Source organism: Elephas maximus, chromosome 11 (genome assembly GCF_024166365.1).
Source record: "Elephas maximus indicus isolate mEleMax1 chromosome 11, mEleMax1 primary haplotype, whole genome shotgun sequence".
NCBI lineage: Eukaryota > Metazoa > Chordata > Mammalia > Proboscidea > Elephantidae > Elephas > Elephas maximus.
In genome coordinates, this window is record NC_064829.1 from 108,026,736 (window position 1) to 108,052,047 (window position 25,312).

Sequence of the window (25,312 nt, forward strand, 5' to 3'; positions counted from 1 at the left end):
TGCATTTAACAGGGCCCTCAGACTCTACATACGCATGGCAGAGGGTGAGAAGCCCGCCCCACCACACAGATCGCTGGCTCTCAGCCTGGATGGGCATCAGCATTACCTGGGCAGCTGCTAAAGCAGCATTTCTATGGCATCACCTGGACACTGGCTGCTTTATAAAGTCCCACAGGTGACTCTGATGCACAGCCAGGTGACATCCCAGGTGACAAGAGTTCCCTGGGCTCCTGCTGTAAAAGGAAAAGCCAAATGGGATTAAAGAGAACTGCAGGGGAGAGGTGACTGTGCACCCTGACCCAGAGCTCTGGGAAATGCCCAGCCTTGGAGGCTGAGGTCCCTAGTTTTGTGCCGACCTGAACAATGGGGGTGGGGTAGGGGGAAGTATCAAGGCTGAGAAGCCAAGAGGCAGCAGCAGTTTCTAGGGAACCTAAATACAGACAGAAAGGAAAAGGAAAAAAGGGAATTTACAGACCAGGAATGAAAGGGGAGGGGAGGAGAAGGCTATCTGGGGGAGAACCCACCCCAGCCTACTTGACCTGAGGAAGCTCCGCCCAGAAGGAGGCTCAGTGCAGAGGGAGGAAGGACAGCAGAGCAAACACGTCTGAGGCAGCAGCATTTATATTTCTGGAGCCAGAGTTCTTCCCCACAGAGGGAGCAAAGAGCAGGCAGCAGAGACCCATGGAGCCTCCCTTGGCCTCTACCCACAGATGGCGTGTCCACTGGCAGGGGTCCCTGCTCACAGGTGAGAGGGGAAGATTCTCTGGGAGGATGGGGGTAGCAGAGGCTAGCTGGGGTCTCCTGGGAAGAAAGGGTCTAGGAGGTGACAGATAGCTGCCTATGGAGCCCCAGTGGAGGGAATTCAGAAGTGGGAGGAGGACCCAGCAACAGGAAGTGTCCTTGAACTGGAATTAGTAAAAAAAAAAAAAAAAAAATTTTTTTTTTTAGTAAGGGGGAGTGAAACCACAATTGCTGCATGTTTTCCACATTAATTATCTCTTAATACAGTGGTTAAGAGCTCAGCTGCTACAAAATGGTACGGACAGTTGGAATCTACCAGTCACTCCTTGGAAACCCAATGGGGCATTTCTATTCTGTCCTACAGGGTCGCTATCAGTCAGAATTGACTCCAAAGCAACAGGCTTGGGGCAAACAGTAAATTCTGAAATACCTACCAATCTTAGAAATGGGCAAATACACACCAGGACTTGGAGGGGCCCTAGGAACCTTCACGGATTTGTTGCCCCAGGTATTTGCAGACCTATCTAGCCACTAGGTGTACAACAGACAAGATGAGTGTCTGCCCTCATGGAGCTCATGTGTAGGGGATAGAGAGACAGACAAGCAGATAGACCTGCATGGGATGTCAGGGGTTGATAAGTGCCTTGAAGGACACAGAGTGGGGAAAGGTCAGAAAGTGAAGACAGTGGGTCTATAGATGAGGTATCAGGGAAGGCAGCTCCCAAGGACACCACCAAGTGGGAGTAGGTGCCTGAGGGCAGTGAGTGAGTGAGTGAACCATAAAGACACCTGGGGGAGAGTATTAGAAAAAGAGGAGATAACAGGTTCCAAGGCACAAAAATAATGCTGACTTGGGAAGCGCACACGCCCCATGTCCAAGGGCTTTAAGAGATCTACTCAGACTCACAGGACCCAACTTTATGCCCCAATACAATTGTCCAAATGCTGATTGATTTCTCTCATTCCCTCCTAGTCTCACTTTTAATCTTCTGGAGCCCATCCATCCCAGCCCAACCCACCATTGAATCGGTGCCACTCAATGCTGCCGAAGGAAATGATGTTCTTACTTCCCCATAATCCGTCAGCAGATCCCTTATTCTGCATCTGGTACGAAGGGGAAAGTATAGGAAACGATAAAATTGCATCATATATACCACAAGCTCAATCAAATGATTCAGGGCCTGCCTACACTGGTCGAGAGACAATATACCACAACAGGCCGCTGCTGTTCCAGAATGTCACCCTGAACCACTCAGGAGTCTACGCACTGCAAATAGCAACCATACTTGGTGACAGTGAGATATTAGCTGGACAGATCCGTGCATACTGTAAGTAATTCCTCTCTGACATCTGGGCGTGGTTGGGGTTAATTCTACTTTAAAGATAAGGATTGACGGGCCTGGAGCCTTTGCAGTGCCTATACCCCACTCTGCATTCCATACTTCAATTTTGAGCATTTAGATCAGAATACCCTTTCCAAATCCAGACCCTACAGACATTTGCAGCAGAGAGGAGAAGAGTCAGACGAGGAGTTACTCACCAGGGGAGATCACTCAGTCCATCCCCCCGGACTCCTTCCTGTGAACACGGTACTGAAAAAGACCCTGGAGGTCAGGCCCTGGCCTGAGGGGCCCCCGGGATCCTCACAGAGCAGATCAGCATCAGGAAGTCCCTTCCCCAGGCCCTGTCCCAGGCCCTGTCTCAGGCCTCCAGACTCCAGGTGGCCCTGAGGAGCCTGCAGCCAGGGTTGCATCTTGGCCTCCATGACAGGTCTGATAGAGAGGAACAATTTACTGATTGCCCGAGTCCCGGAGCACTTGGAGCTGGTGACAAGCCAGGGCTCAGCCCCAACAGCTATTCTGGACAGCTGAGTCCTTCCCCTGAGACTCAATTTGGAGACCACAGATGGCCATGAGCCCCAGCCCATTAGCTGACTGCTCTGGGGAACTTAGAAGACCGCATAGGAGGTCAGCATCTCCGGGAGGAAGGAACAGGGAAGAAGATCCTTCAGGCAGCTCCTTTTCAACCTGAGGGTGCCGTCTCCTTGAGCTTTTTATCTAGTTATTTGGGCAGCTCCTCTGTACCCAGCTTTAGGTCAGATAATTGTGAATATATTCAGGTTAATTCACAGACAACCTTGCAAGCCGGATACCCCTTATCCTTTCTCTGATTTTACTGAGGAGAAACTGAGGCATGGAGAAGAAAAGCCACTGAATCAGGGTCACACAGACCATGAGTAGCAGATCAGAATCACACCAAGGTCTGTCTGCAGCCACAGCCCTGACCTTTTCTCCATCCCGGGTGGCCTTATTAGGGGTGCAGACACTAAAAGCAACCACTCATTCATATCCTGTCTTCACAGACTCCCCACTTGTAAGGGAGAGATTTTGCTGGGGGAAGGGGGTGTCAGACCAAATGAATGATTAATCCAGTTTTACTCCAGAACAATATTACTCTCACCAACAATCAGTCAGTACTAGGCATGTCCAGACCTCCATCCAAGGACAGCCGATCCACAAGCTCCCTGCACTGGAGTGAAATCATTTATGTTTGTTTATTGATGTGTGTCTCTCCCACTGCAGTATAAAGGAAAGGACTTTACTGTCTCACTCCCCACTGCACACGCTGCAGTTAGCACAGACCCAGCATGTAACAAACTCTCAATTACTCTTTGGTAAAGGAAGGAAGGAGGAAGTGGTGAGAGAATGAATAAATGATCCACAATCTCTTCAGAGACTGGACCCTGCTCCCTGGTTCCCAGAATGTTCAGCCACACTGGTCCCCCAGCCTCCAGGTGGCTGAGACCCATGGTCTGACTGCCTGCTCCTAAACCTGCCTCAGGAGTTGGGTATCATGATGACTCTGGTGCTGCTCAGTGGAGAGGGTTTCAGGATCCACTGGTTCTGCTTCTAGGTTACAAGCAAGCTCTTGGATCTTCGGGTCTGTGAACTCAGGAACCCTGACTGCTCACTGTCAAGGGCTTTTCTGGCTCTGTCTGTTCCTTCCATGTCCCTCATCTTCCTCCTCCTTCAATTCAGCTGGGACTGCCCTGCTCTACACAGCTTCCTCCACCACTTAACCCTCCCCCAGATACTGACCGTCCTGTTCTCTTCTACCAATGCTGTGGCCAGGCTCCCCTTCCTAGGAAGCAGTAAAGGACAAAGAAATCAGTCTAAGCACCAGCCACTGGGAGGACTCCACCACCAGACAATGTACCCAAGCCCCAGGAGAACTAGCTTCCACTGTGTCCCTGTCCAGGGTTCTTTCCCTTAGTGACACTAACACGTTGGTCAGGCCATGCAGGATGGACATGCACCTCCTTGATTCACTGTCTGCATTGATCCAGCCAGGAGTGAAAGGCAGAGGAAACAGGTCTGCAGTTCGCAAAGCATAGAAAAAAAAAGGCACGTATTACTCATGACTCATGTCCTTGTCTTTATAGTGTAATGCTCACAAAGAAAGTTCTGAGGAGTTTCCAGACCATGTGTTATTGACTAAGTTTACTCTCTATTCCACAGGCACATGTCTTCCTCATTGCAACACCATGGTCATAAGGTGGAGTCCTCAAATCAGAGATTCTTGAGCCACTGTCCCTTCGTTACTATCACTGTGGCTGACAACCAGGCTTGCTCCTGGTCTCCCTGAGTGTTATACTGCTCATGACACCCTGTCCCCAGGCCAGGCTGCCGCATCTCCTAAGGTTTATGGACAATGAGAAGTCCCATCCTTAACCATCTCCAGGATATCCTTGAAAAGGGAGGTCTCAGAGAAAATACAACTGGGCTGGGCAACATAGAATTGTGCAGCTTGAGGGACTTCGGCAAGTACGGGTTGCAGGTGAGGAAAATAAGGTTGGTCAGGCAGTCGGCTACTTGGTTTGATCAAACTCTATTTGTTTTTATTGTTGTTGTTGTTTTGTAGTTGTTTTTATGGCATCACTCAAGCGGTCTAGAGAAAAGGAAGGAAGCATTTTACAGGATTCTGTTAAGACTCCTCTCCATTGTGCCCAACTCTCTATGAGGAATCAGTGACAGGGACCTCTTTTCTAAATTGACTAACATGACACATAAAAAAAAAAAAAAAAAAAAAAAACATGACACATAGTTCCTACTAATACGATGTCTTTCCTCTGATCAATTCTGTCCCCTTAGCAGGATCAACTCTCTCTCCCTACCCAGGAAGTCTCTGGTTTCAAACAGACTTCAGCATCTTCCTTTGGTCATAATGCGATCCTTGCTGGACTTCAGAGCTTGGCCTAAGATGTTCTAGTGTTCCCCAGAGAAATATTCCTTCAGACAACTCGCCTCAGATCTTTGGCCATTAATACTAATTTTCATATATGGAAGAAATTTAAACACTTAATCAAATTTATATCCAGATCCACTAAACCAAATGATCCATGAGGGCCAGATCCTCAGAAAGTTCCTGCTCCCCCTACGTTCCACCAGTAACCCCTCTGCATTTGAAACCATCCACATGCATTTCAGGAAAGATAAACATGGTCCTCACCTGCCCTCAGACGTGGGAGGAGGGACACTAAAGACCAAGGGGAGCATGCTTGTGCTTCCAAACCCAACCAGCTCCTGCCTTTTCCCTCACACTTTTCTAGATCATTCCTTGGATTTGGATTTGTCAGTTATGGGGTTATGGCACCTCATTAGTCACCACCAAACACCAGAAAGGACTGCCCCCCATCTTGTGGCCCCATGGCCTGAACACTGAACTTGCTCCTGGTCTCCATGAGTGTAATTTCTGCTCATGACACCCAGTCTCCAGGCCAGGCTACCCCATAGCCTCATGTTTAAGGGCAATTAGAAGTCCCATCATTACCCACATCTAGGCTATCTTTGAACAAAATTTGTGTTTCAAAGAAAACACACCTGATCTGGGCAATGTAGAACTGTACAGCTGGAGGGACCTCAGCAAGCACAAGTTCCAGGTGAGGAAACTGAGGTCGGTCAGGCAGTCAGCTGGTCGGGGAAGAGCCCAGGAGAGGCCCTGGGTGATCTCTGATCCCCAGACTGTGACTCTTCATGAACAAACACTGCTACTTCATTAACATTTGAGAAAGTCCGTGCTTTTTCTCAGAGATAAAATAACACAGGTGGGCCTTACATTTTCTGAGCACTGAAACTGTCAGGCATTTATCTTGTAATACAAAGACCTGCTTTATATTCTAAAGACTCCAGGTTAACTGAGAGATATGCAATGCCAACTTTGCTTGAAAGATGCCTTTGCATGAATCAAAGACACTAAATGGGGTAATCTTCTTTCTGGTATCTGACAGCGGAGTTACCCACACCCTTCATCACCAGCAACAGCTGCAACCCTGTGGAGGACCAGGACTTTGTAACATTAAGGTGTGATCCTAAGACTCAGAACACAACCTACCTGTGGTTGATAAACAATCAGAGCCTCCCAGACAGTGCCAGGCTGGAGATGTCCTCGGACAATAGGTTTCTCACTATACACAGTGTCATAAGGAATGACACAGGACCCTATGAGTATAGAACCTGGAACCTAGTGAATGTCCTCCATAGTGACCCATTCATTCTGAATGTTCTTTGTGAGTAACTGTCATTCCCACATGGCACAGATTGCCAACCCAAATCCACACTGTCAGAGCCAGGCTACATCAGTCCTCTCAAGTCCAAGTACACTGGCCTTCAGCCCCTGGACACCCAGGCTAGCCATGACTTCCTTACCCAGGCAAATCTGAGCAGGCCAAGCCATGCCACCAGACAAGGAGGGAGGGGCTGCTCCTGTGTTGAGATGCTCGGGGTCAACACCTGGGATGGGAGAAACTGGTTGACGGTCTCAGATCAGAATCAGAGAAGTCAGGAGGTTATTGTGTGGGACTTTTTAAAACAAGGCTCAGAGGGATGCTGTGGCTCTTATACCAGGAGCTTCCCCTTCTCTCTGGTTACAACACAACGTGGCTTTATTCTGTTCGCTCCAGATGGCCCAGACACCCCCACTATTTCCCCCTCAGACTGGTATTACCTACCAGGAGCCAACCTCACTCTCTCCTGCAATGCGACCTCCAACCCACCTGCACAGTATTCTTGGCTTATCAGTGGGAATTACTTGCAATCCACACAAGTGCTCTTTATTCCCGACATCACTGTGAGTAATAGTGGAAACTACACTTTCCATGTCCATAATAATGCCACTGGCCTCAGTAGAACCACAGTGAAGACTATCACAGTCTCTGGTAAGTGGCTCCCTAGAACTTCAGCACTGAGCTCTGGGGTGGAGGTCAGTCTGGTTTTCTGAAAAAATCCTTAAAGAAGCTATTTTCCCATCTGTGTCCCCTGGGCACAAACAAATCCCAAAATCTGTCCCTGAGCCCTCCCCCTACATCCTAAAAACTGTTCCCTCCTCTTGCTCTTCTTATTTCTCAGGGCAGTCCTCGGGTCCAGCCTGGAATGTGGTGAGGGGGCTCTCTCAGCCTCAGAAAGCCCCTTGGAATGACAGGGGGCTTCAGAATGGGGGAGGAAAGAAGTGTCCTCAAGGTCAAGTGTTCTCTCTGTCACTAACTTGTCACTTTCTTTCATCTGTTTTCTTTCACTGACTCCATGTGCTATAAGGAACACATAAGACTTTGAACAGGCTCTGGTGGTTTCCCAAATGAGAGGATGAAACAAACCCCAATGAGTTGGTGGCAAGATGGAGCTCTGCCTCTCTGCCCTGTCCCCTGCAACCTTGTGCACCGACCCTGTTCTGACACCAGCTATGATCGGACCAAGGAGTATGGAGCAAGTTCAGGTGTGCTGTGTCCTAATCTTACTATAACGTGCAGCCCATCGATGCCAGAGCCACACCATATTAGGCTGCAGGGACATTGGAAAAGTGCCAGCTTCAGGGAAGAGGCTACTAAGCCTGTGACTTGGCTCTAAAGTCACAGCTGTATATGCTGAGACACTGGCACAGATGATACACAAAGGAGAACAAAGCATCATGAATCCTACTTGGAAAACAAGGTAGATTCACCCATAAAATCTCTTCATGGCAGGGAAGGAGCAAGGCCAGAACTAAGTTCAGTAAAGCCTGCAAAAACAGGAACCAGTGTAAGGCAGAAACCTGTCAGAAATGGAAAACTCAAATATTTTCCACTAATAAAGATAGAAAAGTGATAAGACTGCACCCTGTCAAAGGCGGGAAACTGTCGAGACCTGGAAAAGCAAGGCAGTCCCACTGAGTTCCGTCTCTCACAGGCGTCTCTGTAGTTTACAGAGAGGGCTAAGAGTACCTGAATTTGTTAAAACATAACCACTTCCCTCTAAGGTTTATTTCACCTGACAGTCAATCCATAGGCTGGAAGCATAAGCTTTTTTAGATTGAGAAGTTCTTTAGATCAGAAACTCTCTAGTTTCCAAGATACTGAAGACTGGGCTGGGCTGTGCTGACTCCTGAAAATAATATTTAACAAAAAGGAAACACCTTCCCTTCTGTATATGAAGCTGCCCTGCCCCAGATACAGACAGGGCCAGCAGCCTGTCTTCCCCCGACACACAGAATTTTCTGCTAGAGAGAGGCCTGATCTCTTACAAAGTCAAAGGAGACCCTAGGAAACGGTGACACAAATGTCTAGAGTAGAATAATTCCACCTGCTGATAAGGTGGGTGGACATGAGGGGTGGGAAGAGGTCCCGGTTCTGATACTCCAGAAAGTCAGGGGGCTGCATCTATTTCCTCATGAGGGGAGGAGCCACCCTATTCTCACAGATCAGCACCTGGACAGACACACGGCCGCCAAAGGGGGCCAGGACCACCTTCTGGGTCATTTTTCGGAGCTCACTGCAAGGCCAGCAAGCCTGCTGAGATCTCTTAGGAAGATGATTGTCTGCAGCCCTGTGCCTTCTCCCACAGTCACCTTCTCTGTGTCTCCACAGACCCAGTGACAAAGCCTTGCATCCGAGCCAGCAACACTATACTCACAGAACATGAGGGCCCCATGACCCTGTCCTGCCTCACCAACCACACTGGAATCTCCACATGGTGGATAATCGAAGGGCAGAACCTGGGTCTTACAGAAAGGATGAGACTGCCCCGGGACAACAGCTCCATCACCGTAGACCCTATCAAAAGCGAGTATGCTGGGAAGTATCAGTGTGAGGTAAGCTCCAGCAAAAGTGACCCCCTCATCTTGACTGTGAAATGTGAGTGATTTCTCACCCCCTCCTATGAGTTATAAAATTATAAATCTCAATTTTTCAATCTGTAGCATGGTGTTATGATGCACTTTATAGAGTAGTTATGAATGATCAATGGAAGGAGGACTGGAAAAAACTTAGACAATTCTATTCTGACACTAAGTGTCCCAAATATTAACATTGTTATGTTGTTGGCACAAAGCCACATTCACCTCCTGTTCCACCACTGTGGTCTCAGCTGCACTCTCTCCACAGTAGAAGCAACACGGCTCCATCCAGGATGGGCAGTGCACCTGTCCAATGAGCGGGTCTCTGAGCACCTCCTAGCACGTGATCAGCTCTCAGGAGCCACACCTCCATCACTCCTCTCAGCAAAGAGAATAGACAAGAAGACACTCATGTGATGATAATACACTGATGAAATGTACCTGACATGTTGTAATCCGCCCTCCAGGTCCTTAGTCAGAGATGGAGAGAGGGTTTGGAGAGCCCAGGAGCTGAGAACCTGGGACAAGGTAAAACCACTGAGGGATAGGGACAGTCTTGGGGGAGGTTCTCATCCCACCCACAGACCACCCCACCTTAGCCCTCCTGGTTGGTGTCTCCCTAAGTGCAGAGTGTGATTCAGGGCTCAGGACCTTGAGGTCTCTGGAGGGAGAGCGTCCCTCATTACTGAAACCCAACATAGACAGGCATTAGCAAAGGTAAGGTCTCTCCCCACAAGGTATCACCATTACCTGGGAAAGATGCACCAGGGACCACCTGCTCGTGATGACACAGCCAATACTGAGTCACAATGGGGCACATCCCAAAGCAACAGAGGATGAATATCAGGCTAGTGTCCACCTCTGTCCACTGCAGATAATGGGTCTGAAGGAGGCTGGGGCCTCTCTGCTGGGGCTATCCCTGGCATTCTGACTGGTTGCGGTGGCTGTGGTGACTGCTCTGGGGCATTTCCTCCTCATCAGGACTGAAGGGTAAGATGGCATATCTCCACCTCATCTCCTGCCCCCAGGCTGACCCCAGGCCAGGATGAAGGAAGCCCCATCCTGAGAATGTGGGCCTGGCTCCCCACACCTCCTCAACCTCTCCATGAACCCTGCTTTCTAGTTCTATCTGGGCTCCTCCCTCACTGTGTGCTGACCTCAGTCTGTCTTCACAGTCTCTTCATCTATAAATTAGGGACAAATATGACCCCACCCCTCAGTGTGGTCCTAGTTCATTCACACAGCAAACTCACAGTGGTGTCTGGGAGGTAGTTAGTGCTCAGCAAACAGCACCCCCTATTGTTTATTCAAATCCACCTAACCAAGTCAGTGGAAATTCCTTTCTTGTGTTCTGGGTCCCTTCTGATCAGCTTTCTCCTGGGCCAGCATCTCTCTGAGGATCCTTTCTCTCTGGGCCAAGGGCAGATGTGGCTTCTTAAGGCTTCTCCTCAGCACCCCCTTCCAGGGCTCCCCTCTCACCCCCACAGTGATAGACAGAGAAGGTCTCCATCCCCTGCTGCAAATGGAGTCCCTTATTTATCATCTCTTCTGACCCAAACATTGTGACCTCTCCCTGCACCCTCACCAATAATCTGACCTTTCTTAGGTCCAGCGGGCAGAGTGACCTTGGACATCAGCAACACCTAGCATCTACCCCCAGTGAGTGCACATTCAACCTGGAGAGCTAGGTACTCTGTGCCTTCATGGAAAGAGGCATAGAACCTTCAGGACAGAAGGCTTCAGAGTGGCCATGTCAGCCCTGAACTCTCTGGGGCCAGGGCCACTCCTCAGCTTCCTTGCTTCCTTTTGGACCCTAAAATGTCCCAAAAGCCTCTCTCTCCAGGAGATGCTCCCTCTTCTCTGAGTCTCTGGAGACTGAGGGGCCACAAGCGCCTCCTCCTCTGAGGGATCCCAAGCTCCTTTACACCCTTGAGTGTTAACCCCTGTCTCTGCTCCCAAGGTCATGGTCAGTCTGAAAGTTCTGCCTCCCCAGTAAGCCCATCCCCTCCCCAACCCTTCTCCAGGCGGTCTCAGATGTGCAGGCTCTGAGCAGGGGGACTGGGCGACCCCTCACACAGCACAGACACATCCCTTCTTCCAGGAAAGCCAGGACAGAGTTAGCCCCACCCTGGCCAGGAGCTGGGCCTCCCTTCAGGGATAGAAACTACCCCATACCCTGCCCTGAGCCCACCCAGTGTCTACTCAGTTTCTTGAGAGAGGACCAGGAGTTCAGCGAGGAACACAGAAGGGCCCCTGGAAGCAGCAGTCAGGGGTTCCACGTTAACAAGGGTGAGGTGTGGGGACTCAGCAAGAACGGGTGTAGTGCTCTGTTATGGGCAGAGTGGGGGACTGATGCTAGGGAGGCAGAGCTGGTCACTTCTGTTAAGAAATGAGCAAAGGCAGACCCAAGAGGATGAACTCTAGGCTGTAAGGATAAGAACCTTCTAAGCTGGGGCCCTGGCACCTGTTCACTTGGCCTCTACTATAATGCCCCCTTCCTTGCCTGTCCCCTGACATCCTCTCTCTCTCTCTTGCCCAGGCCCCGCACAATGTGTCAACCAGGCAGCTGTTCCCATCTATGAGGTGAGTTTGAGCCGTGAATGTTCCGGCCCACATGCCCAAGGGATACACCCAAGACGTACCCTACCTCACACCTGGCTGTGTGTTGAGATTCAGGGAACAGCAGTGAAGAAGGGAACAGGTGCGGTGAGCAGCAGGGAGCTAGGCTGAGAAGCAGGGACCTCCCTGAATACAATCAGGCCCAGCTCAGAGCTGCCCTGGGTGAGACCAGAGCCTGGGAGAAGCTATGACATTCTGAGAAAGTTACAAGGGTTTCAGAGACCATTTCTTCTTCTCCTCCTTCTCCTTTTTTTTTTTTTTACAGGAATTACTAAATCCTGATGTAAATGTTTACTATATCGGATCAACCCAAAAGCACAAGTGGTTCCTTAGCTACATCCAGAAACTCTTACTGTTTATAGTGTTGTTCAACTATAACATTTCCTCATTGACCTGCAGTCTTTATCCATATTGAAGTGGTGTGTTGCTGATTTGTCTTTTCTCCTTTTAATTTTGTCAGTTTTTGCTTCATGTATGTTGATATGTTGATGCTCTGCTATTTGGCACTTATATTTTTATACTTGTTATATATTCCCGATAGATTTGATCATCATAAATGTCCCTCTGTATCTCTTGTATTGTTTTCAAAGTCTATTTCATCTTATATGAGTAGAGCCACTCCAGTTTTCTTGTGAGTGCTGTTTGCATGACATATCTTTTCCCATCCTTTTACTTTCAATCTATTTTTGTCTTTGAATTTGTGTTCTATACACACTAAATAGTTGTATCATCTTTTTATTTCAGTCTGACAACCTCCGTCTTTTGGTTGGATTGTTTAATCTGTTCTCGTATAATTATTGACGTAGTTGGATTCACAGCTACTATTTTACTTTTCGTTTTCTGTATGTCTCATGTATTTTCGTCCTCTATTTCTTTTACTTTTTCTTTCCAATTAAGTGAATATTTTATATAATACCTCTTTAATTTCATTGATGAAATTTTCACTAAATCTTTTGCATTTTATTTTTAGAGGCAGCACTAGAGTTTACCTTGTATGTCTTAACTTGATTTCCTTTAGTTCTCTGTCCCTATATTCCTTTAGCTGTTGATTGTGTTGAAGACAGTTATTTTAAAGAATTTATTTAGTAAATCCAGTGGTTTGGCTTCCTCAGGGTTGCCTTCCGTTACATTATTTTCTTCTTTTGAATGGGTCATCTCCTTGTTTCTCTGTATGCCTTGTGATTATTTCACTGAAAATGAGACATTTAAATAGTATAGTGCAGTAACGCTGGACTTCACATTCTCCTCCTTCCCCAGGGTTTGCTGGAGGACTTCCTCCTTTCTTCCACCTTCCCTTTTATTGTAGAAGGCTGTAGTAGTCCTTTACAAAACTATTTTTACGAAGACTGAATTCCTTCATTTGTGTTGACTGAAGTCTCTGGTCCTTTAGCTTATGTTCAGCCAGTGTTCTTAATTGTTGTTTTCTTTTAAGTTTCACCAGTTTCTCTGGGAAGCAAGTCAGCAAAATTCCTCACACTGTCATGCCAGAAGTAGGTCTCACTGATAAGCATGAAATGTCCAGTCAGCTCAATGCACAGGGAGGAAGAACAAACCCCTAATCATGCCCCTCCCCCCAAAAAACTTCTTCTGAGGCTTCAAAATCTCAGCATTCCCCAAGTTTACATATTCTCCTGTCATCCATAAGTCAGTGGTTTTCAAATCAGTCTCAGTCTTTCCTGAGACCCCATCCTAATTTCTTTCTGCTCTGACCTTGTGAATCTGCTACCCCTGCTCCTGACCCAGGTATGTCTGCTCATGGTGTCGCCACACAGCCTGCCCTGAGACAGAACCCTGGGGTACCTCTAAATCCTCCTGGCCTTTACCCCATGTGTATCCTGCCCCCAACCCCAGCCCTTCTCTTCTAAGCCTTCTTGACCTCACATCCTCCCTCCTGTGGACACTCTGCAGTTATAAGATTCATTAGCTCTGGTCCCGTTTATGGAAGGAGCTTCCTTACAGATTCTTGGACCAGCCATGTCCTCCCTGACTCACACTCCACTCCACTCTTCAGCAGGATTCTTCTATAACCCATGTATGAACATTCTCTGCTAAAACACTCCATGGCTCCTGTGGGAAATGGACTAAAGTCAAACATCTACGGTCCTTTTCACTCTCAACACATGAATCTGCTCTCCCACATCTCCAGAATACCCCACACCAGAAGCCTGCAGTCTGAGTCCCTGCACACCTGGGTCCACTTCATTTAAACTCACGACAATGACAAACACTCCAGCCCTGATATCCTCATCCAACGCATGTGTCTGACAAGAGTCACAGATGTGACACCTGCTGATTCCACAGAACTAAGGCTTCAGTGGCAGGGGCAACTTCATCTCTGTCCTCCGTCTCTGGAGCCAATGAGCATGACAGGTCGCTTCAGAACATCAGCTGCTTCCCCTCAGATCACAGTCCTCAGGTGTACACTAGCTTCTACAAGAAGACATAATGTGGGAATGGTAGGTTCTTGGAGCTTCACCCTACCCAGGTACTATCCCAGACCCCACACCCTCCTCATATCTAAATTGAAGAAAGACACACATTAACAACCTCAACTCATGAGGCAGTCCCCAAGGTGAATCCCAGCTGACTTTTTCCTTACTACTTCCATTTACAGAAGTAGTTGGAAGTAGTTACTCTCAGGTTGGAAGGCACTCAAAAGACAACTAAGGAAGAGCTGACTCCTCAAAGTAGGGTCGACCTTAATGACTTGGATAGAGTCAAGCTTTTCGGACCTTCTTTTGCTGATGTGGCACAACCCAAAATGAGAACAGCTGCAAACATCCACCAATAATCAGAACTTGAAATGTACAAAGTATGAATCTAGGAAAATTGGAAGTCATCAAAAATGAAATGGAACATGTAAACACTGATATCCTAAGCATTAGTGAGCTGAAATGGATTGGTATTGGCCATTTTGAATCAACAATCATATGGCCTACTATGCTGGGAATGACAACTCGAAGAGGAATGGCATTGCATTCATCATCAAAAGAACATTTCAAGGTCTATCCTGAAGTACAACCCTGTGACAGGATAATATCCATACGCCTACAAGGGAGACCAGTTAATACGACTATTATTCAAATTTATTCACCAACCACTAAGGCCAAAGGTGACGAAATTGAAGATTATTGCCAGCTTCTGCAGTCTGAAATTGATCGAACATGCAATCAGGATGCCTTGATAATTACTGGAGATTGTAATGCCAAAGTTGGAAACAAAGAAGGATTGGTAGTTGGAAAATATGGCCTTGGTGATAGAAATAAATGATGCCAGAGATTACATGACTGAATTTTGCAAGACCAACAACTTCTTTATTGCAAATACCTTTTTTCACCAACATAAACAGTGACTATACACAAGGACCTCACCAGATGGAATACACAGGAATGAAACCGACTACATCTGTGGGAAAAGATGATGGAAAAGCTCAATATCATCAGTCAGAACAAGGCCAGGGGCTGACTGTGGAACAGACCATCAATTGCTCATACGCAAGTTCAAGTTGAAACTGAAGAAAATAAGAAGAAGTCCATGAGAGCCAAAGTATGACCTTGAGTATATCCCACTTGAATTTAGAGACCATCTCAAGAATAGATTTGACACACTGAACACTAATGACCGAAGACCAGATGAGTTGTGGAAAGACATCAAAGGACATCATACATGAAGAAAGCAAGAGGCCCTTAAAAAGACAAGAAAGAAAGAAAAGACCAAAATAGATGTCAGAAGAGGCTCTGAAACTTGCTCTTGAACATCGAGTAGCTAAAGCGAAAGAAAGAACTGAAGAAGTAAAAGAGCTGAAAAGAAGATTTCAAAGGGCAGCTCAAGAAGATAAAGTAAAGTATTATAATGACATGTGCAAAGAGCTGAAGATGGAAAACCAAAAAGGAAGAACAAGCTCTGCAGTTCTCAAGCTGAAAGAGCTGAAGAAAAAATCCAAGACTCGAGTTGCAATATTGAAGGAGTCTATGGTGAAAATACTAAACAACTCAGGAAGCATCAAAAGAAGATGGAAGGAATAAACAGAGTCGCTATACCAAAAACAACTGGTGGACATTCAGCCCTTTCAGGAGGTACCATATGAGCAGGAACCAATGGTACTCAAGGAAGAAGTCCAAGCTGCACTGAAAGCATTGGAAAAAATGAGGCTTCTGGGATTGAGGGAATACCAATTGAGATATCTCGACAAAGCGATGCAGCACTGGAAGTACTCACTCATCTATGCCAAGAAATTTGGAAGACAGCTACCTCACCAGACAAGGACCTGGTGAGACAGCCAACTGACTGGAAGAGGTCCATATTTATGCCTATTCCCAAGAAAGGTGATCCCACCGAATGCGGAAATTATCGAACCACATCATTAATATCCCATGCAAGTAAAATTTGCTGAAGATCATTCAAAAGCAGCTGCAGCAGTACATTGACAGGGAACTGCCAGAAATTCAATTCAGATTCAAGAGGATGTGGAACCAGGGATATCTTTGCTGATGTCCATTGGATCGTGGCTAAAAGCAGAGAATACCAGAAAGATGTTTACCTATGTTTTACTGACTATGCAAAAGGCATTCGACTGTGTGGATTGTAAGAAACTATAGATAATGTTGGGAAGAATGGGAATTCCAGAACACTTAATTGTGCTCATGAGGAACCTGTACATAGATCAAGAGGCAGTTGTTCGGCAGAACAAGGGGATACTGCATGCTTTAAGTTAGGAAAGATGTGCATCAGGGTTGTATCCTTTCACCACACCTATTCAATCTGTATGTTGAGAAAATAATCCAAGAAGCTGGACTATATGAAGAAGAACAGGGCATCAGGATTGGAGGAAGATTCATTAACAACCTGTGTTATGTAAACGACACATGCTTGCTGAAAGTGAAGAGGACTTGAAGCACTTACTGATGAAGATCAAAGACCACAGCCTTCAGTATGGATTACCCCTCAACACAAAGAAAACAAAAATCCTCAAAACTGAACCAATCAGCAACATCATGAATGGGGAAAAGATTGAAGCTGTCAAGGATTTCATTTTACTTGGATCTACAATCAACACCCATGGAAGCAGCAGTCAAGAAATCAAAAGATGCATTGCATTGGGTAAATCAGCTGCGAAAGACCTCTTTAAAGTGTTGAAAAGCAAAGATGCTTGAAGACTAAAGTACACTTGACCCAAGCCATGGTGTTTTCAATCGCTTCCTCTGCATGGGAAAGCTGGATGATGAATAAAGAAGACCAAAGAAGAATGCCTTTGAATTGTGGTGTTGGGAAGAATATTGAATACACCATGGACTGCCAAAAGAATGTACAAATTTGTCTTGGAAGAAGTACAATCGGAATGCTCCTTAAAAGCAAGGATGGTGAGGCTGTGTCTCCCAGAGTTTGGACATGTTTTCAGGAGGGATCATTCCCTGGAGAATGCCATCATGTTTGGTAAAGTAGAGGGTCAGCAAAAAAAGGAAGATCCTCAGTGAGATGGATTGACACAGTGGCTACAACAATGGGCTAAAGCATAACAACGATTGTGAGGATGGCATAGGACCAGGCAGTGTTTCATTCTGTTGGACATACGGTCACTCTGAGTTGGAACTGACTCGATGGCACCTCACAAAAACTTCCACTTCCACTTCTTTTTACCCATACTTCAGGAGGAAGACCTTTCTGTTCTTGGTCCATTAAGCCAGGTTCCATCTCGTATGTTTTTTTCCTGGGATGCCCTCTCTTCTGATTCCTAGGACCCCACACTTACCAATCTCCCTTCCTTAGTGATCAAACTCACCAGCCACTTGCTGGCCTAAGTCTTCCCTGGCCCTGCATGTGGACGTGATAACCTCTCCTTAAAATACCCATTGCCAACTATTGTTTCTTGGGTGGTAACAATAGGTTCTGTGGGATTTACTTGTGCTCAGGTCACATCAACTGGGGAACCTGCAACTCTTGAAGAGACCAGCACAAGAATCCCATTATATATCTCAAGGCCCTCTGCCTCCAGGGTGGAGGTACCAGAGTGGATGTGGCCGTAAGTGAATATATGAATGAAAGGACAGGTACAAGGATAAGTGGATAGATGAATGTGTGCGCAGAGTGATGGACATATAAATACGTGTGCATTCTACTCATAGAATTAATCTGAGAAAGGTGAGGAAATGAACATTCTAATTACTGTTGTTGTTAGCTGCCATTGAGTCAGTTCTGACTCACAGTAACCCTACGTACAACAGAATGAAACACTGCCCGTCCTCTGCCATCTTTACAATCGTTGTTGTGTTTGAGCCCATTGTTCTAGCCACTGTCCCAATCCATCTCATTGAGGGTCTTCCTCTTTTTTGCTGACCCTCTCCTTTACCAAGGATGATATTCGTCTCCAGGAACTGATCCCTCCTGATAACCGGTCCAAAATACATGAGACAGAGTCTTGCCAACCTTGCTTTTATGGAGCATTCTGGCTGTGCTTCTTCCAAGACAGATTTGTTTGTTCTTCTGGCAGTCCATGGTATACTTAAGATTCCTCACAAACATCATAATTCAAAGGCATCAATTTGTCTATGGTTTTCCTTATTCATTGTCCACCTTTCCCACGCATATGAGGTGACTGAAAATACCATGGCTTGGGTCAGGCGCACCTTAGTTCTCAAAGTGACATGTTTACTTTTTAACACTTTAAAGAGGTCTTTTGCATCAGATTTACCCATGATTTGAGAAAGCTGAGGAAATGGACATTCTAATTACTACATATATCCTTTATGCAAAAAAAAAATTACATCTTTTATCTTATAATATTTAATGCACGCACACTCTGTCCAGAATCCCATTTCTAAGGATGCCTGTGCCCTGCGAGCTCTTTGAAGGCAGGTAGGCACCTGTTCTAGTCTCTGCAGTTAGTGTGACAGTGTTGACAGGGACATTGGCCTTGGTCCTTCTGACATTGGCACCATGATGTTCCTCTGCTAACATATCTCTGGAAGGGGGGATTTATCAGAATATAACCCCATTGTTAACATAGATGAGGCCCAGATCCCCTAAAGAGGGCAGAGGGTGACAAATTCTCACAGAGGGAGGGAAGAGGAGCTTCAGAGCCCAGCACCACCCCCTGAAGCTCTGAATCCCTCTAATCTGCCCCATTGTTCTGATCTCATGTGTGGGGTCAGGGAAGGAGAGGGAAGGGAGTAAAGCTTTGTCCCCTTAGCACCCTGGCCCTCTTGAGGACACATAGACATTGTGTTCCGATATGCTGCTACTCACTTTTCTACCAAAAGACCCACCATCTCAGCATTCAAGCAGGACATATTGTAACTGGAACCCAATTACTATAGAAAGAAAGTGACCTTACATCAGACCATGGAAAGGTTAGCCTGATGAGATCTTCTTGGGTATATGAGAGAGGAGCTTGAAATGAGATAGACTGGGATTTCAAAGAGGAGGACCATGCCACTGCATTAAAATTATACATACATGGAAAAATGCTTGAAGGATGATATTAAAAACTGCTCTGCACAGTAACTTTTCCTCCTACACTTTCCTGAATGTCCACCAGAGGGCGGCAAAGTTACTCCACAGCCTGGAGCCCCCCAAGAGGACTGCTGACCCCCCTCAGCACCACGCATAGCCTAGCAGGGCCTGAGCTTCACCAACATCACCTCAGTCCATAGTCCTCCTCACTCTCAAACTACCCCCACACTGGACTCTGTCAGCAACCCCATCCAACCAGGTTCTGCCCACCTGATGGCCATTGCCTCTGCACCAGGCTCCTCCCCTCCACACCCTTCACCCTTCACTTGATAACGGTCCACTCATGCTCAAGTCTCAGCCAACCTATCTCTACTCAGGGGATCTTTCTCTGATCCCCAGACCAGCTCTGGACCCATTCACCAGTCTCTTGATTATAATTGCCTCATTATTTCCCTAATTTTCACCCGAAATCTGTCTTGTTACACTGTAAACACCATTAACACAGAGACTACATCTGTCCTGTTGTCTGTGGAATCCCAGGGTCTAGTCCAGTTCCTGACACATAACAGATGCCCAATAAATACTCATAAAATGCAGGAGAAACCACACGACACAACATATGACCTCACATGCTGACTTCTGGTGCTCAGAGCACAGTCTGTGTAGACACAGAAGCACTGGCATCCACCTGGGGGGACACAAGCAGGGCCCACTGCTGTGCCAGGAACCTGAGGCCTTTGTTCTCATGGTGTCAGGAGGGAGGACAGGGGTCTGCTAACACTGAGAAGACAGAACCCAATTAGATTGCAGAAAATAGACCCACCCACCCCAATCTCTAACTTCTAAAGGACCTCAAGTCTCCAGGAGGACCTGGGATGGGATGCTCTGTTCTTTCTCTTCTCGCAGAGACCTGTCCTGGAACAAAACTCTAGACCTCAGATTCCAGAGTTACCACCAGGGAGGACTGAGCCTCAACCAGACCACAATAAGTAAGGGCGCGGCTCCCCAGCACCGTGGGTCCTTGGTCTGTGGAAATACCTGGCCATGGGCCCCTGAACCATCTTACCAGTCCCATGGAGTCCTGGGGGCTTGGGGGACTCGCTGTGCAGGATAGGGAGAGATCGCACAGGATCTGCCTTTGCTTCCGTCTCAGGCTAAGGGTCCACATGTGCCTCCCATTCCTAACAGAAACCTCACGGGATCCCTGAGTCCAGGTGGGACCTATTGCAGTACCTGGGCCATGTGGAGCGGACTCAAGTTTATGACAGACAGGGACACAGGTGACCTTGATGCAATGCCCCTACGCTGTGAGAAAGGGAAACATGGGGCATTGGGGGACCAGCCTCCCACGCCAGTACCTGTTTCTGCAGCCACACAAGACACCTCACCGGCCCTTTCTTTCAGACCTCGGGGACAGAGAGGTCCTCCTGGGCAGCACGTCTGCCTGGGAGGATAGTTCTCCTGATACTGGAACCAGGGGTCCTCTGGACAACTCACATCCTCTCCCTAGGCTCACCTGCAGTTGGGTGGAGTTGCAGCAGCCTGGGGACCCACAGTGAACAGGACCCGGGGCTGACTCTCAGCCAGGAGGTCAGAGCCCCTCTCTGTGCCAGGTCAGGACCAGGTTACACCCTTTGGAACCTGAGCAGATTCCCTGGTACAGCACCTGACATTGGATACAGGTCATCTCAAACCCTACAGGGGGCGAAATAACACAGGAAACAGAAATTATTTCCCCTGAAACATTAACCTGGCTTTTGGTTATGGAGGTGGAGACGAAGCCTGATTTCTGTCCTTGGCTCCAATAGACCTCTCTGGGTCCCTCTTATGTGTCAGCTCTGTTCTAGTCCTCATCCTGGAGCTCTGGAGCCCTGTGATGTAGGGCTTCCTTTGTAGTAACCCACACCTGGCTTGGGCTCACCCATGGAAGGCAGGGTGGCCACAGGAAAGTCAGCTGGACAGAGGACAGAGGCTGCCCAGGATGATCAGGGAGAACATGGACAGGCTTTGAGCCACCACTCAGCCATATGGACCCCAGAGAAAGAGGGTCTCTCTGAAACATTCCCCTAAGGACATGGACCCCATGGCCCCCTGACCTCCCACCACCTCAGGACATGCAGGAAAGCTCCCCCTTTACCCCCCAGGAACTGTAACTCCCTCCTGGAAATCCACATCCTAACTCTCTGTCCCCAGAAGCAGGGGCCAGGCTGGTCACACCAGAGACAGAAGGTTGGTCCCTCACCCATCATCACTCAGCTTTACCCCTTCAGCCATTTCTGACCTTCTGACAGGAAGTAAATCCAATCTTCCTAGTGCAGTTGAGAACACTGGAGAGAGCTGGGTGCCCCTTGGATTCTGTGTCACATGGGAAATCATCCCTGGGTTAAGGGACTCCAGGAGATCCCTGTCTGGTGTTCACAGACCCAAGACCAAGAAACAACAGAGGCCAACACTGAAGTGGTCAAGTTGTCCTTCCAGGGAACAGAACTCCCCAGCAGACTGGCTATTCAAAGTGTGGTCCACAGGCCAGTATCATCAGCATTACCTAAGAACCTGTAAGATGCACTCTCAGGTCTACCTCACACCCATGGATTCAGAATCTGCATTTAACAGGATCTTCACAGTATCCCTGTGCACAGGAGAGGGTGAGAAGTCCACCCTACCCCACAGATCACTGTTTCTCAGCCTTTCTGGGCATCAGCGTTACCTGTGCAGCTGCTGAAGCAGCATTTCTAAGGCATCACTCGGACACCTGGCTACTTTATAAAGTCCAACAGGTGATTCTGATGCACAACCAGGTGAAATCTCCAGTGACAGGAGTCCCTGATACTGCCCCCAGGCTCCTGCTCAGAAGGGAAAAGCCAAATGGAGTTAAAGAGAACTGCAGGGGAGAGCTGACTATGCACCCCTACCCAGAACATGGAAAGATCCAGCCCAGAAGGCTATGTCCTAGTGCTGTGCCCACTCCAACAATCAGGGCGACGTGGGGGGAGGATCAAGGCTGAGAAGGCAGAGGCAGCAGTGGTTCCCAGGGAACCTAAATGTAGACAGAAAGTAAGAGGTAAGAAGGGAGCTTAGAAGTCAGGAATGAAAGTGGAGGGCAGGAGAGAGGCTACCTAGGGGAGAACTCACCCCCAACCCATGTGACCTGGAAAGTTCTGCCCCAGGAGGAGGCTCAGTGCAGCAGGAGGAAGGACAGCAGAGCAGACACATCTCGGGCAGCAGTGTTTGCATTGCTGGAGCCAGAGTTCTTCCCCACAGAGGGAGCACAGAGCAGGCAGCAGAGACCCATGGAGCCTCCCTCAGCCTCTCCCCACAGATGGCGTGTCCACTGGCACAGGTCCCTGCTCACAGGTGAGAGGCAAAGATTCCCTGGGAGGGTGGGGAGGGCAGAGACTGGCTGGGGTCTCCTGGGAGAACAAGGATCTGAGAGGTGACAGATAGCTCCCTGTGGACCTCCAGTGAAAAGAACACAGAAGGGGGAGGAGGACCTAGCACCAGAAGTGTCACTAAACTTGAATTGGTAAGGGGGAGTAAAACCTCAATTGCTGCATATCTTCCAAATTAATTATCTCAGCACACTGATTAAGAGCTCGACTGCTAACAAAAGGTCAACAGTTCAAATCCACCAGTCATTCCTTGGAAATCCTATGGGGAAGTTCTACTCTGTCCTGCAGGGTTGCTACGAGTCAGTATGGTCTCAAAGGGTTGGGGCAACAATGAATTTTGAAAACTAATGACAGTAACAAGAAATTTATGTTAACATGACATCTAGAAAAAGTCTTACCTTACCTACCAATCTCAGAAATGGGCAAGTAAACACCAGGACTTGGAGGGGCCCTAGCAATCTTCATTAATTCATTCCCCAAGTATTTGTAGGCCTCTCTAGGCACTAGGGGTACAACACAGAACAAGGCAAGTCCCTACCCCATGGAGCTCAAGTCTAGGGGAAAGAAAGACAAGCAAATAGACTTGCATGGGATGTCAGGCATTGTTAAGCACCATGGAGGACACAGAAGAGGGAAAGGTGAGAAAGTGAAGACAGAGGGACTGTAAATGAGATGTCAGGAAGGCAGCTTCCAAAGACACCACAGAGCCTGAGGAATGAGTGAGCAAGTGAACCATGCAGACACCTGGGGGAGATTATTAGAAAAAGGGGAAATAACAGGTCCCAAGGCGCTGAAGCAATGCTGACTTGGGAAGCATACACACCCCATGTCCAAGGGCTAAAAGACCTGCTCAGACTCAAGGGCCCCAATTTTCCATCCCAATACAATTGTCCAAACGCTGATTGATTTCTCTCTCTTCCCTCCTAGTCTCACTTTTAATCTTCTGGAGCCCATCTATCACAGCACAACCCAAAATTGAATCAGTGCCACCCCATGCTGCTGAAGGATTTGATGTTCTTTTAGCTCTCCGTAATCCACCAGAAAACATTTTCGTCTACATCTGGTACAAAGGGGAAACTCCAAGAAACAGCAACAATAGAATTGTATCATATACACCACAAGCTCAAGTAAATGATTCAGGGCCTGCCTACACTGGTCGAGAGACAATATACCACAACGGGTCCCTGCTGATCCAGAACATCACCGGGAGCAACGCAGGAGCCTACACACTGCAAATGTCAACCATATCCGGTCTCGTTGAGGCACGTGGACAGATCCGCATGCACCGTAAGTAACTCCTCTCTGACATCTGGGCATGGGGTGGGGTTAATTCTACTTTAAAGATCAAGATTGACAGGCCTGGACCCTTTGCAGTGCCCATACCCGCCCTCTGCATTCCATACTTGGTTTTGAGCATTTAGATCAGAATTCCCTTCCCAAATCCAGACCCTGCAGACATTCACAGCAGAGTGAAGGAGACTCAGGTGGGGAGTAACTCAGCAGGGGGAGATCACTCAGTCCATCCTCCTGGGCTCCTTCCTGTGAACATGGTTCTGAAAAACAGCCTAGAGGTCAGGTCTTGGCCTGAGGGGACCCTGGCATCCTCACAGAGCAGATCAGCACCAGGAAGTCCCTTCCCCAGGCCCTGTCCCAGGCCTCCAGACTCCAGGTGACCCTGAGGAGCCTGCAGCCAGGGTTGCATCTTGGCCTCCACGACAGGTCTGATAGAGAGGAACAATGTACTGATTGTCAGAGTCCCAGAGCACTTGGAGCTGGTGACAAGCCAGGGCTCATCCCCAAGAGCTATCCTGGACAGCTGAGTCCCTCCCTTGAGACTCAATTTCGAGACCACAGATGGCCATGGGCCCCAGGCCATTAGCTGACTGCCCCGGGGAGCTTAGAAGACCCCATAGGAGGTCAGCATCTCCGGGAGGAAGGAAAAGGGAAGAAGATGCTACAGGCAGCTCCTTTTTGACCTAAGAGTGCCGTCTCCTTGAGACAAACAATTATAGACGCCGTTTATCTGGTTATTTGGGCAGCTCCTCTGTACCCAGCTTTAGGTCAGCTAATTGTGAATATTTTAAGGTTAATTCACAGACAACGTTGCAAGCCAGATACCCCTTATCCTGTCTCTGATTTTACTGAGGAGAAACTGAGGCATGGAGGAAAAGTCACTGAATCAGGGTCACACAGACCATGGCTAGCAGATCAGAATCACATCAAGGCCTGTCTGCAGTGACAGCCCTGACCTTTCCTCCAGCCCGGGTGGCCTTATTAGGGGTGCAGACACTAAGAGCAACCACTCGTTTAGATCCTTTCTTCGTAGACTCCCCAGTTCTAAGGGAGAGATTTTGTTGGGGGGAGGGGGTGTCAGGGCAAAAGAATAATTAATCTGGTTTTACCCTACAACTAAATTACCTACACCAACAATCAGTCAGTGCCAGGTATGTCCAGGCCTCCACCTTCCAGGTTCCCAGGATTTTCCACTACCCTGGGCCCCCAGGCCCTCCAGGTGGCTGTGACCCATGGTCCCTCCCTCTGGCTCCCTGCTCCTAAAGCTGACTCAGGGGGTCAGGTCTCATGTTGACTCTGGTGCTGCTCAGCAGAGAGGGTTTCAGGTGTGCTGGTCTTGCTTCTGGGTCACACAGGAGCCCTTGGGTCTTCAGGTCTGTGAACTCATGAATCCCCACTGCTCACTGCCAAGGGCATTTCTGGCTCTGTCTGCTCCTTCCATGTCCCTCATCTTCCTCCTCCTTCAATTCAGCTGGGACTACCCTGCTCTACACAGCTTCCTCCACCACTTAACCTTTCCCCAGATACTGACAGACATGTTCTCTTCTACCGATGCTATGGCCAGGCTCCCCTTCCTAGGAAACAGTAAAGGACAAAGAAATCAGTCTAAGCACCAGCCACTGGGAGGACTCCACCACCAGCCAATGTACCCAAGTTCCCAGGAGAACAAGCTTCCATTG

The 25,312-nt window shown here is 48.0% G+C and overlaps 1 protein-coding gene across 1 annotated transcript in view; it reads left to right on the top strand.

Moving 5' to 3' along the window:
• LOC126085423 (hemicentin-2-like) overlaps positions 1-25,312 on the top strand; it is a 418,976-nt gene that overhangs the window by 41,977 nt on the left and 351,687 nt on the right. Inside the window, 7 exon segments of the mRNA XM_049900797.1 lie at positions 6,029-6,307; positions 6,701-6,955; positions 7,774-7,779; positions 8,636-8,859; positions 9,351-9,411; positions 11,423-11,466; positions 22,119-22,305. Coding sequence (XP_049756754.1) covers positions 6,029-6,307; positions 6,701-6,955; positions 7,774-7,779; positions 8,636-8,859; positions 9,351-9,411; positions 11,423-11,466; positions 22,119-22,305 — 1,056 coding nt within the window.